We start from the raw sequence: 13,218 nt of genomic DNA on the forward strand, positions 1-13,218 counted from the left end.
CAGGCCCTTGTGCTTGCCAGGGAGGCACTTATTCTACTGAGCCATCTCCCCAGCCCTGATAAATTTTGTTGATCTGTCCTTTTTTTCCCTATCATTTCCACTCTACCATTGAACCCATTCAGTAAGATTGTTTCTTGATATATTTTTCTAGTCATATAATTTGTTGTTCTGTTTTGTTTTGTGACAGTGTCTCATGTAATTTGCACTGGTCTTGAACTCACAATGTAGCAATTTGCCCAATACAACTGTCTAAGTAAGAAAATGAGCCTTGACACACTATTGTAGACTTTATCCAAATTTGGTTGTTTCCCCAGTATCTTCATGATCACATATTTGCATTTAGTTTTCAGGTACAGCATCCTTAGTTAATTTAGTTTGATGATGTTGTTTTTGTAAACCTGGAACTGTTTGCAGTCTTTATCTTTCATGATGTTGATATAGAGGAGTAAAATTTCCAACCTGAAAGATACCTGGGATAAGTTTGTATTCTCTAAAATGGAAAAATAAATTTTAGGAACACTGGAAGTCAAGAGTAGAATATATTGATTAGAGGATGAAAGCTTCTGTCTGAGAGGCACCGAAGCGGACTGGAGTGTGTTGCCAGGGAATCTACCTTTCCTAGAGATTTTTATAGAGCAAAACCATGAGATGGGGCCAGGGAGATAGCTCAGTAGAATAAGCGCTTGCCTGGCAAGCACAGGGTACTGAATTCAATCCTTGGTACCACAAAACAAACCAACCATGAGGTGGGGTGGGTCTAATGGTGGAAAGCAGGAACTCATTAGGTGGGTATGAAGTGGGACAAAACTGTCGTCAACTAATAAGATTACAAACACAATTCCTCAGGTAAAATTGATTATGTGGACAACCCATGGTGAAAGTAAAGACACTAAAGCATTTATAATTATTGGGGAGCCAAGGGGTCCTAAGTCCAGGCACGAAGATCGCTTTCCAGAACAAAGAGCCTGACTCAGGGCCGGGCCTGGTTTTATTCAGTGGAGGAGGAGTGGCTTGAGGAGGAATGACTGAGAATTGTGGGAAGTAGGTAAGTACTGTGAGCTGAGGTAGGTAGGTGGCCTACATTTACCTCTGCCATATGCAGAGAAAGTAATTTGCATTATGCTATCAAGATAGTATCTACTGTTTTGGGGGTCTGGTGCTTCGGCTCTGATGTGTTATCTTTTAAGCCCCAGGAAGTCATAGCCTCTATCGATACAGGCTTGATCCCAACCAGCAAACACAGAGCACTGGCCCTTCATCCTCTCTCCACCTGGCTCACATTAAAGAGCAGCAGGGGTAGGTTATCAGAGAAACATACATCCTGCCTTCAAAGACTACCGCCAGCACCTTGGCAAGACCAATATGCATTGCTTAAGGTCAACTGAAAGGATAAAGAGAAGTCCTAGCCAGCTCTGTACATATCAGTACAAGGAAATAGGGTCAGGCTCAGTCAAAATGGAGACCATCACTCTTCTTTCAAGGAGAACTGCTCAGGTGGTCCTCCACAGGGCTGAGGTGCTGGGCAGGATAGGTTGCTGTGTGGAGGAGATAAGGGAGTTTACATGAAAGCATCTTAGCATGACATCTAGCATAGTGAGGGCCCTGAAAGTTGTACCTTTCCCTTCTTTTGGGAAATCCACACATGCACATTATGGTGTCCACGCACTGGAGGCAAGCTGCCTATCAACCCCAGAACTCTGTGGAAAACATCAGAGACTGGGAGGCCTTTCTTCACCCATGTGGCTGGGAAAGGAACTGCAAGGAGTCCTCTCTGCACTGAGGGAGACTGAAACTCAAAGGAGACCAAGGACAGAGAGCAGAAACTTAGTCAGGCCCGTCAGTTGCTGAGACTGGACCCATGTTTGGTGTTCCACTTGTTCCAGAGCAAAAGCCCAATATCCCTTCTTCTCTGGGGTGGGACAGTAGACATTGGAGGAGTATATTTACTGAGAATATTCCTAAATGATTACTGAAATTGAGGGGGAAAAAATTCTGAAGGTATATTATTTTGAAAATGGAGTTGAAAAATACTTACATTTCTGTTATATTATCTAATGCTGACTATGTGTCTTTTGGATGGGTAGGGCGTTAGTGAGTCAGGGTCTTACTATGTAGTCCAGGCTAGATTCAGACTCAAACTTGGACTTTTCCAATCCCAGCCTTCTGATTTTTCTGGGGTTAGAGGGTGCACCACTATGTCTGGTTATATGTCACTTCTTTTTTTTTTTGCATTTAGTACAGGGTCTTACTACGTAGATTGGACTTGTAGTGATTCTCCTGTTTTTAGCCTCCCAAGTGCTGGGATTATAGGTGGGTGCCACCATGCCCAGCCTCAATCCTGTCTCAGTGCATACTTTAATACTCTCAGCTATCTGGCTGACCCTGTATGTCACTTTTAAAAAGAGATTTTTGTTTCTTAATTTTTGGCCCATTTCTTTATTAGCTGAATTCCATTTAATAGAACATTTATGTTTACAGATGATTTTTGTTTTGAACTCTTGTGAGCCGAAGAAGGCTTTTTGTGGCCTTTTTGTATAACATGTACAGTAGATGTGAATATTTTTGTTTATATATATGTTTGCTTGCTTGCTTGCTTGGTTGTGACAGGGTCTCACTATTTAGTTCAGGGTAGCCTTGAACTTACTATGTAGCCCAGGTTGGCCTCTAACTTGCAGTGATTTGCCTCAACCTGATTGCTGCTGGGATTGCAAGTTTGTGCCACTACACTTGGCAACACTTCTTTTTTTTTTTTTTTTTTTTTAAATAACGGAACCGGGACTTGAACCCAGGCCCTTGCACTTGCCAAGGAAGCACTTACTCTACTGAGCTATCTCTCTGGCCCCGACACTTCTTAAGAATGTCATTTATTCATTGAATTTAGGTATTAAGTATTGCTAAGAAACAGATTTTCTACAAAATATACTACCTGCGTGGGCATACTCACAAAAATGGCTTGCTTTTAAGGCATCTTTGTTGTTGAATGATGTCCAAAATTTCAGTGGTTTATAAGAATGAATACTTTTTTTCCTTCATGTATTTAATTTAGCCTAGGCTAATTTTCTGTTGACTAGGCTTTGTTGCCATCTGTGGATTATTATTTTTTTTCTCCTAAAATCAAGGAAATTAGTGGTCCATGCTGTCATAGTAAACATAGGAATAGACCAAATGCAAATACATTTTTGCCTTCTACTTCTCTTAGCATTTCATTGACCAGATCAAATGTTGTAGCCAATACTGAAAATCATTGTGACAGAGTAATATATTTCATTTACACTAAGATCATCCCATGATGGAGTAAGTGATAGATAAAAATATTGACTTATGCTGTCCCTTAAAATTTCATGTCCAGATCCTAGTTTGATTTCTGTCTTAATCCTTGAAGGTCATGATTAAGGAAAAAAAAAAATAGAAACACATTTCTGATTACTTAGTTCGTAGAAGTTCAGGTACCCCTTGTCCTTTCTTACATTATCATATAATAGATGTTATTGACCATAAAGGCAATATTTTGTCAATAGCATTGTTTACTTTTGTTCTTCCTTTCTTTATATTTCCTTTTCATATCTGTAAATTTAAATACTTTTACCTAAAATACTTTGGGTCACCTATTTTCAGTGATACATAACAAAAAACAATATAAACTGGCTGAACTATTATTGAAAGAAATGTATCATAAAATAGGATACACAGTTACTTTTTCTTAATGAGAAGAAAGATTTGTACTAAGTGTTTGGACAGGATATCATGTCTGCATCTTGTACTATGAATAACCACTACGAAGACAACAATATGCAGTGTATTAATTATTGAAACTGTCCTACCAGTCGGTTTTGAAACTGTCTCACTGCTATTTGTTTCTCAATAAAATTAATTTAAAAAAGAAAAAGAAAAACAAGGTAAGCTGGACCCAGGTGCTGCAGCAGTTTAAGCTCTGCCCCCTTCATGTTTGTTCCCTCACAACAGGCTCATCCATCATCATTATAAGATGATTGTTAGCAGCTCCTAGAGCTACCAGGCTCTACAGGGTCTCACTACATAAATCGGACTCATAGTGATCCTCCTGTTTACAGTCTCCCAAATGCTGGGATTGTGGTGGAACACCACGACGCCCAGTCTCAATTGCCCTCTCAGCAAGTGGGTGGTACTGGTTGAATGGCAGGCCCGGGGATTGAACTCCTGGCCCCTGCATTTGTCTAAGCAGGTGCTTAAATCCGCTGAGCTATTTGGCCGGTCCTGACACTTTAGATAAAATGAAACACCATTGAATCTGTCTGGCTCACTACAGAGTCAAATGATAAACTAAAAAGTTTTTCTGATGATAAATATGGTTATAAAAAATGTTTCAGGGGCCGGGGATATGCTCGGTAGAATAAGTGCTTACTTGGCAAGCACGAGGGCCTGAGTTCAATCCCTGGTTCTGCCCCCCAAAAAAAAAAAAAAAAAAAAAGTTTCAAATTTGTAAGGAAAATGTGACATATACAGACTCATCCTTCTACCACATCTTTCACTAGATGTGTGTACATTTACTATCATTTTGTAGGTGTTACTTTAAGGACTTTTTGTTAATGTTATATTTACATTCTAGGTATTTAGCCTTTCTTTCCCCCCTCTCTAATTTAAACCCCTATGTGCCCATTGGCAGTCTGTTACTCAGTAAATGCAGTGTTCGAGATTCTTGAGAAATGAAGATTCTTCATTTATTAGCACTGAAATCATTTGACATTTCTTTTGAAGTGACATTAAACTGTGCAGAATTTTTGTTTGAATATTCATATTTCATTATGTGTAGTTATGATTATAGTACTGCCCCCCAGTTTCCTAAGCATTGTCATATAATTTAGGTATATTGGGCTACTGTTCTAAAATCTGGGGAGGATGAGGTTATCTGTAACTGTTGGCCTAAGTATTTTGGGTGAGAGATTCTAGGTTTATGTCTGTAATAGTATCACACCACAGTGTGATATAGAGGTTTGCTTCCTGCTCTTCCTTCATAGCCTCTCAGCTAAGAGAGCTTTTCTGTTTGAACTCATCAACTCTAGTTTATCACCTTACTTAATATTGAGATTGAATGCCGTTAATGAGAGTAAACTAACCAAAGAATTTACTGAGTTTTTTTTTTTCCTTAGATAGACATTTTCCTTTTAAGCCATTTCTTTTGTGTTTTGCTTCTGCTTTTTTCTTCTCAGTGTAATGTTGGCTTCATAATTTACTAACTGGGGATTTGAAAAAAACTTTTTAAAGATCTATATATTAGTTTTTTTCATTTGTAAATACATATAATTTTGCCTACCATGTAGGATTTTTGTGAAGACTTAAGTAGAAGTTTCCTGGAACTTAGCATTTTTGAGCTTTAATGTAGCTATAATAATTTATGTCTTGATTGCTATTTTAACATGGTTATTTTAATAGCTGTTTGCTTAGGACTTTGAGGTCATTTTCAGTGCTTTTGTGCTTCTAACAATGGTGAAGGAAGTAAATCTTTGCACATAAGTGCCTAAGTCCCCTCCCCCCCTTTTCCGTTTATGTGTTTGGTACAGGGTCTCACTATGCAGCTCAGACTCGTAGTGATCATCCTGTTTTCAGCCTCTCAACCTCTGTAAGTGCCTGAATCCTTATAGCCTTATTTCTTTGTTGATGGATTTTAAAGTGGGATTGTTAGAGTGGCTCCAGTTATTTTACAGGAAACTGCAAAAACTACGTGGAGACCAATGTTTACTTAATTCAGCATCTTCCAGTGGTAATATCTTATATAATTTTAGTACAATAGTTGGGAACCTGGAAATTAACATTTTTATGTAAGATTTGAATCTATTTCTCTCAGTCTAACCAGGGTTATCTTTTCTTTTTTGTTCGTTCTTTTTTTTTCTTTTTTAAAATATATTTGGTATAGAGTCTCATTAGGCAGCTCAGACTTGGACTTCTAATGATCCTCCTGTTTTCAGCCTCCCCAGTGCTGGGATTATAGGCATGTGTTACCATGCCAGGTCTTGGTGGCCAGCTCACCTTGCCCAGGGAGTGGGACCGGCGTGGCATGTGGTGCGGGAATCAAACCCCTTCTCCAGTTCCTGCACTTGTCTGAGCAGGCATTTGTCTGCTGAGCTATCTCACCCACCCTTAACCAGTGGTGGTATCTTGATCTCACAACACACATATACCTGTGTTTTTATATTCAAAATAATACTCAGAATCCTGTTTGCCTTTTATGTGTCCTCATGGTAGTTTTAAGGAAAAGAAATGATGGCAGTGTATTAAGTTTCACAGCTCAGATTTCAAGTGGTGCAGCAATAACAGGATGATAAATATAAACAACTAATTTGAGGACAACACTATGTAATACAACAAATACTGTGAAATTCATACTATTTTGTTTAGTGACATTCTGTATCAGTTGTAATTCTGTTTTAACAAGAGGATAGAGCTGGGCAGATAGCAGTCTTAAGCACCTGCCCAGCAATCACAAGGACCTGGGTTCAATGCCTAGTACCACATGCCATGCCAGCCAGGAACACCATGAGGCTACAGAAACTGGGCGTAGTGGTATACACCTTTAATCCCAGCACTGGGGAGGCTGAGACAGGAGGATCACTACAAGTCTGAGTTGTGTAGTGAAACTCTGTACCAAATAAATAAATAAATGATTTTTTAAAAAATAGGATATTGTTAATTTAAATCTGTGTATGATCCCCCCATACTTTATTGTAAAGCTTGTGCTTTTTAAAAATAACATAGAATGTGTACAAAGTATGTGTGTTCTTCTTGACTTAAATTTAAATAATAGATCAAAATTAAAGAATTGTTTTTTTCAGATGTATAAGTAACTTTTATATCCATTTCAATCATGGCAACCCCTTTCTAGATTGACATTGTTTAAATTAAAGGAGTATTTACCAATTTAAAAAGAATAAAGTCAATGTTTACATACTTTCCAGAGCGAGAGACCAGAATCTATGCTCATGTCATCATCATCTTTTTGTTTTGCAGTGGGACTTCCCCTCTTGCTTGCCTGAATGCAATGCTACATACAAACTCGCGAGGTGAAGAAGGCATCTTTTATAAAGTTCCAGGTAGAATGGGAGTGTATACTTTGAAGGTAAATATTTCTGTTGGAAAGTCATCTAAAAAGAAAGAATAGAAAGTGACATCTTAAGTAATATTTGTATACAGATAGAATTCTGTTCTTGGGCTGGGGAGATAGCTCAATGGTACATTGCCTGCCTGGGAAGCACAAGGTCCTGAGTTCAATTCCTGGTACTAAAAAAAAAGAATTCTGCTCGTGAAAAACTTACTTTCAGTAAGAGATAATACTTTTAACTCTGTAACATGCACACATGTACATTGTTTATTTCCTTTTGGGTGCTGTGGACCGAACCTAGAAAATTACTCACATTCCCTCCCAGCCCCTCATGTGTGTGTCTTTTTTTTTTTTTTTTTTCCTTGTTACTAATCTATAAGTAGACCAGAGAAGTAATTATTCCTTATGATAATTTTTCTTTTGGGTGGAACTGGGAATTGGACTCAGGCCCTTGCACTTCCCAGGCAAGTGCTTTTTCTATTGAGCTATCTCCCCAGCCCACCTTATGATACTATCTTGAAAGGATGAAATAAAAATGACTTCTGGTGATTTTTTTTTTTTTTTTTTTTAAAGATGTTGTTAGGACTGGGGAGATAGTTCAGCAGCATAAGCACCTGCCTGGCAAGCCTGGGGTCCTGAGTTCTATTCCTAGTGGCCCTGGCTATGGTCAGCCTCCCAAGTAACTTGGATCATTGTACTACCACTCCCAGATTCTCCAATGACTTTAAAAAACTGTACCATTTGAGTATTTATTGGGTATTATGATGAAACATACTGACTGGAAGCTTTATATTACCTTCTCATTTAGTTCTCTGCTATAACATGATTGTGATTCTTCTTCTCTTCTTCCTCCCCTTCCCCCCTCCTTCCCATCCCCTCTCCTTTTTTTAATGGAAAACGCCAAAGTTAAGAAGATTTAATTGCTCTGACTAGTGTTAGCCAGTTTGTGTCAGAACTAGAATATCAACCCAGATATGACTTAACTCTTTTTTTTTTGACTTAACTCTTAAACCCATTTTTTTTTTTAACTTTCACAGCAAGTGGGCTAATACTTTAATTCCTACGTTGAAGTGACTTTTACTTATTAATATCCTTTCAGTTAGAAGCAGTCAGAACAACTCTGATTGAGTGGGAGTGAGATAAAATTTATGGAAATACATCTGCTCAGATGATATTGTCAGGGCTTGGTGTCTCCATTTTGTTTTGGTTGACTTTATTATTTCCTCATCATACGTGTCTTTAATCTCAGTCCCCATTTTTGTATACTTTAAGCCTAGAGCGAGAAAAACCCAGAATTTGGTTCAGTTGGTTAATTAATGTGGCCATACCTAAATGTGGCTATTGCCAAAAATATAGATTCTTCTGATTGGGCAGTATCAAGAGCATGATCACTTTTGGTATAAGGTTGAGTTGGAGTCCACTCCAGACTGGTGAACTGAGAAAAGAAACTTGCTCAAAGTAAGTTTATCAGGAGACTAAATAGCTCAATAAATGTTATTCAGAGTAAAAGAGAAAATTGGAGTAGTTAGAGCATAATCTGTGCATGAGCTTCTTTTCTGTTAAGGCATCTAAGTATGGTAAACATAAAGTTGAGTCCAAATTTAGAGCACTTGAACCTTAGTGAGCCATTTATTATGCACATTCGTGTGTGTGTCAGGTTTTCCAGAAGAACATAATTAAGTAGATTTCAGAGAGAAGCAAGAATAATGTTGGTTGTAGTTGTCTGGAGTAGTGAAACTAAGAGAATGGTAAAGGAGGTTGACTAAGGGGCATTACAGAATTAGAGAGTAACACATTTGGACTGGATAAGAGAGGGTGATAAGATTCTAAGATTTGGGATGTGAGCAGGTGATCCCAGGATCCCAAGTTTTTTACAAAAAGAAGTTAATTATATTTGTATTTCAGATACTTGTTGAACCTACAGGTCAAGATATCTGGCTGACAGCTAACTATAAAAGCTGTCCTGCATTTTGAAGGAAAGAATAGAAAAATATGGGGTCTGTATTTTAAGAAAGTGTGTAACATAAGGGATGACTTGCAGAGAAATGGCACTAGGATATAAACTTAAGTGGAGAAATTGTTCCTTACTATACTGGAGTTCATGATATTGGCTGTAATGTCACATGTGTGTCACTTATATGTGAGAGGGTCACATTTTGTCTTTGTCTGAATATTTTAATTATAAAAATAAAATATATAGGAGGGCCGGTCAGATAGTTCAGCTGATCAAAGTGCCTGCTTAGGCAGACACAGGGACTGGCATGCCATGCTGGCCTTGCCCCTGGGGTGGGCTAGTTGAGATGGTGATTGAGTCTAGGTGTGATGGCGTGCGCCTGTAATCCCACTGCTTGGGAGGCTGAAAACAGGAGGATCACTACGAGTCCGATCTGTGTAGTGAGACCATGTAGACCCTGTACTAAATATATAATTAAAAAAAATAGGAAAGCAAAATTGGTGGGAAAAATCTGTTACTGTAATTTAGACATAACATTCACTAGTGTATTTATACAAATATTTTTATATACAGCATAAATTTATAGTAACATTTCTTGAACTTTTATGCCAACATTTTATATTAAGTCATTTAATTTCTCTCTGTCTGTCTGTCTGTCTGTCTGTCTTTTCTTTTCTTTTCTCTTTGTTTGTTTGTATTTGGTACAGGGTCTCACTATGCAGCTCAGACTCATAGTGATCCTCCTGTTTTCAGCCTGCCCAGGGCTGGGGTTATAGGCATGTGCCGCCATGCCTGATCTCAGTGGCCGGCTTAGTGCACCCTGGGGTAGGGCTGGTATGGTACATGGTGCTGGGTATCGAGCCATGTGCTTGCCTAAGCAGATGTTTAACATCTGCTCAGCTATCCTTTTTTTTTTATTTTTATTTTTTTAATTTTATTGAGAAATAAATATGAATGAGACAGTTTCAAAGCTGATTAATAGGACAGTTTCGATAATCAATACATTGTATGTACATTGTTATCTTCTTAGTGGTTATCCATAGCACAAGAAGCAGACAGGATGTCCTATCCAAACACTATTAGTATACCTCTTTCTTCTCATTGGATTAAGCGAAAGTAGCTGTATCTCTATCCTATTTTGTATATATAAATACAAAATGATCTTTCCTTTGTATCCCTTTTTTTTGTTTAGTCCTGTCAGAGGTGAATATTCTATTGACATCTAAATACTATAGGTGTTTGAACTCAGCAAAACAATCCAACACTGTCTAGCAGTCTATAATATTATTGGGTTATCCTCAGAAGTTACTGACTTAAACCTTTTACAACTCATCGCATTAATATGGCTTTACTTTATATACCTCGTCTTTATACTTTTCTGCTGGATGGTTAAGACCAAGATAAAGCAAGACCTATATACCAAGAAATGTAACTTTTGTATCTGATAAGGTCCGTCAAGTGCCCTCAGGATTTATCCTGTAGCCCTGTACTGCAGTTTGTAGATCCTTTGTCAGTGTCAGCCATGAGGATGTCATGACCATAGCTTGACCAATTTGCTCTCTGTGAAAACCTGAGAGAATGTTTTTTCTCTCCATGTGACTCTCCCCAGGCACACTATACATCATCGATCATATTCCTCTGTGGCTCCATAATCTTTTTTTTTTTTTTCCCCATAATCTTCTTGATCAGAAAATTTGGAGCACAACTGAGTTACATGTTGTTGCACTACAGGTTCTCCTATGTCCTGAGTCTTCACTGACCTTGAAAGGTTAGGGCTAAAATGTTGGCTGACCTTACAGCCCTTTCTTTTCTCCAATTTTGAACTGCTAACTTAGATTGTTAAGCCTCCAGGAGAGAAGCTTATTATTAACCTGCAATATATGTAATTCGGTTTACTCTATCTGTCTAAATATCAAACATCTTTGGCATATCATGGAACAGGTATTTTTCCATCAAATATTGGTATGTTGAATAAGTCCTTACAGAATATGAAGGAAAAATAGTTTTATGAAAGTAGAAATAAGCATTTACATATTTTTACAAAGAAATTTAGAAATCTGATCATATACAGAATTGTAACAGGACAGACTTGTGACATTTATTTTTTTTCTTATTCTTGGGTCTTTTTTTTCATTTTTTTTTTTTTTCATTTATTACCCTAAAAAATAACCTTTACTTGAGAGACATTGTGGCAATAAATGGTATGTCATGACAAGAAGTACATATTTGGAAGACCAGGATGGCAGGTGCTCCAAGCGTGACCCCTCTATTACACATCACCATCCTCAGTGCAGTCGCTTGGCTCACAGGCACCAGCATATAGAGTTAGTCAGGGTGAGAATCTCACCAGCCAACCACTAGTCTCAAAGACCTGCTGATGTACCCCAGGATCACTGCCTGACCCATCTCGTGCGTACAAATGCATGGCTTTGCCCCGTCATGATTCTCAGCTTTTCTCATTGCCCACTCCTCATTGTCCAATCCTCAAGTTCTTGCTTTCCTTTTATTTGTGTTGTAACTTTCTATATGTAATTCCTCTTTTAAGTTCTTATACTAGGGAGACAATACGGTATTTACTTATGTGGGTCTGGTTTATTTCACTTATATCTTCAAGTGGCACTGCTGAGCTATCTTGCCAGCCCTTAAGTCATTTAATTTCTCAATGATTTTTTGAGATGGTATTATTTTCTCTACCTTATAGTCAGGGAAATTGAGCCAGGTATGGTTAACACTTTGACCAATGCTGTGCAGTTAGAGGATAAAGCCAGAAAACTTTGTTTTCCTAGTTCTTAGTCTTGTAGTTATTCTGTTGTTTCTTTTACACAGTGAACAGACACATGGATCCTTTGTGATTAGCATTCTTATTAAGCTCCCAAACCAACCATATTGATAGAATTTTTTAGACATAGTCCTTTTCTATTTGGCCCTTAGTACTTATTAACCAGTAGAATAAAATAATGTGCTCTCTTGCCATCCAGCCTTCAGTTCTCTAATTGAATGCAGAATATATAGTAGTACTTACACAGATGTATGTATATTTAACATTATTGAGATCTCCTGAACACATCATTTACCTGGACTTAGATTTCTCCAATTTTGTCCAATTTAAGGATATGTTTTGCGTCTCTATATAAATGTTATGGTTTTTTTTAAAAAAATCTTTGATTTCAGATGGAAACATTTGCTTACTTGCTTGATCCAAAATGAGAAATGATAGGAATTCAGAAAATATTGCTAGTTCTGCTACTATGTTTTATAATACTAAAAATTAGTACAGTTAAATTGCAAGATTGCATATGAGAATTTCATTCCTGTTGGTCCTAATTCTAATAATTAATCCTAATTGGATGCTGCATTTTTCAGAAAGATGTTCCGGATGGGGTGAAAGAGCTATCAGAAGGTTCAGAAGAAAGCACTGATGGTCAGTCAGATTCCCAGAGTTCTGAGAACAGCAGCAGCAGCAGTGATGGTGGCAGCAACAAAGAGGGAAAAAAGAGCAGGTGGAAAAGGAAAGGTAAATCTACCTAATCTTCAATAAAGTACTGAATGCTGTTTATATCTAATACTCTTTCCTCTTCCCAGACTGCAGGCCAGTCAGTCTCTTTCTTTTACCCTCTATATATTTCTAGTAGTTGCTGTACTAAAAAATATTTACATCTATACTGTCCAACCCAACACACTAGCCACTCAGCTGGACATACTAGTGTGACCCAGGATTGATTGATTGATTGATTGATTGATTTCTTTCTTTCTTTCTTTCTTTCTTTCTTTTTTTCGGAACTGGGGATCGAACTCAGGCCCTTGTGCTTGCCAGGCAATCAAAAATATTTTTCTTTTTAAGGATAGGTTTAGGTTCATAGAAAAACTAAATAGAATTACTAAGCTAAATATAAATTGTCCACATTGTCCCTACCCCCACACAGGCATATCCTTGTACACTTTGAAGATTCCCCATCATTGTGTACTTCTGTTGCAGTGGATGTATCTACCATTGGCACATTGTTATCCCCAGAATCAGGGCTTATTCTTGGTGGCATATATTCTAAGGCTTTGGACAGATTATCATCATCATCATCATCATCATCATCATCATCATCATCATCATCATCATATTTCTTGGTCCTTGGAATCAAATTCACAATCTCTTGCAGGTGCTGTGCTGCTGAACTATATCCTTGGCCCCTGGACAGAT

General features: G+C 37.8%; 1 protein-coding gene and 1 pseudogene across 7 annotated transcripts in view; one reads left to right on the forward strand and one right to left on the reverse strand.

The window, feature by feature from the left end:
• LOC105741655 overlaps positions 1 to 6,033 on the reverse strand; it is a 19,279-nt pseudogene extending 13,246 nt beyond the window's left edge.
• Positions 1 to 13,218, forward strand: part of Asxl2 (additional sex combs like 2, transcriptional regulator) — a 152,346-nt gene that overhangs the window by 80,284 nt on the left and 58,844 nt on the right. For 6 of the 7 annotated variants that reach the window (XM_004627442.3, XM_023710890.1, XM_023710889.1 and 3 more), the window contains 2 exons: positions 6,982 to 7,090; positions 12,390 to 12,540. In XM_004627442.3, the coding sequence (XP_004627499.1) occupies positions 6,982 to 7,090; positions 12,390 to 12,540 (260 nt within the window). Of the gene's footprint in view, positions 1 to 5,587; positions 5,597 to 6,981; positions 7,091 to 12,389; positions 12,541 to 13,218 lie in introns of those variants that run through there. The other variant, XM_023710894.1, reaches the window with a different exon arrangement.

The sequence above is a fragment of the Octodon degus genome, unplaced genomic scaffold (genome assembly GCF_000260255.1).
Source record: "Octodon degus isolate 3935 unplaced genomic scaffold, OctDeg1.0 scaffold00019, whole genome shotgun sequence".
Lineage (NCBI taxonomy): Eukaryota > Metazoa > Chordata > Mammalia > Rodentia > Octodontidae > Octodon > Octodon degus.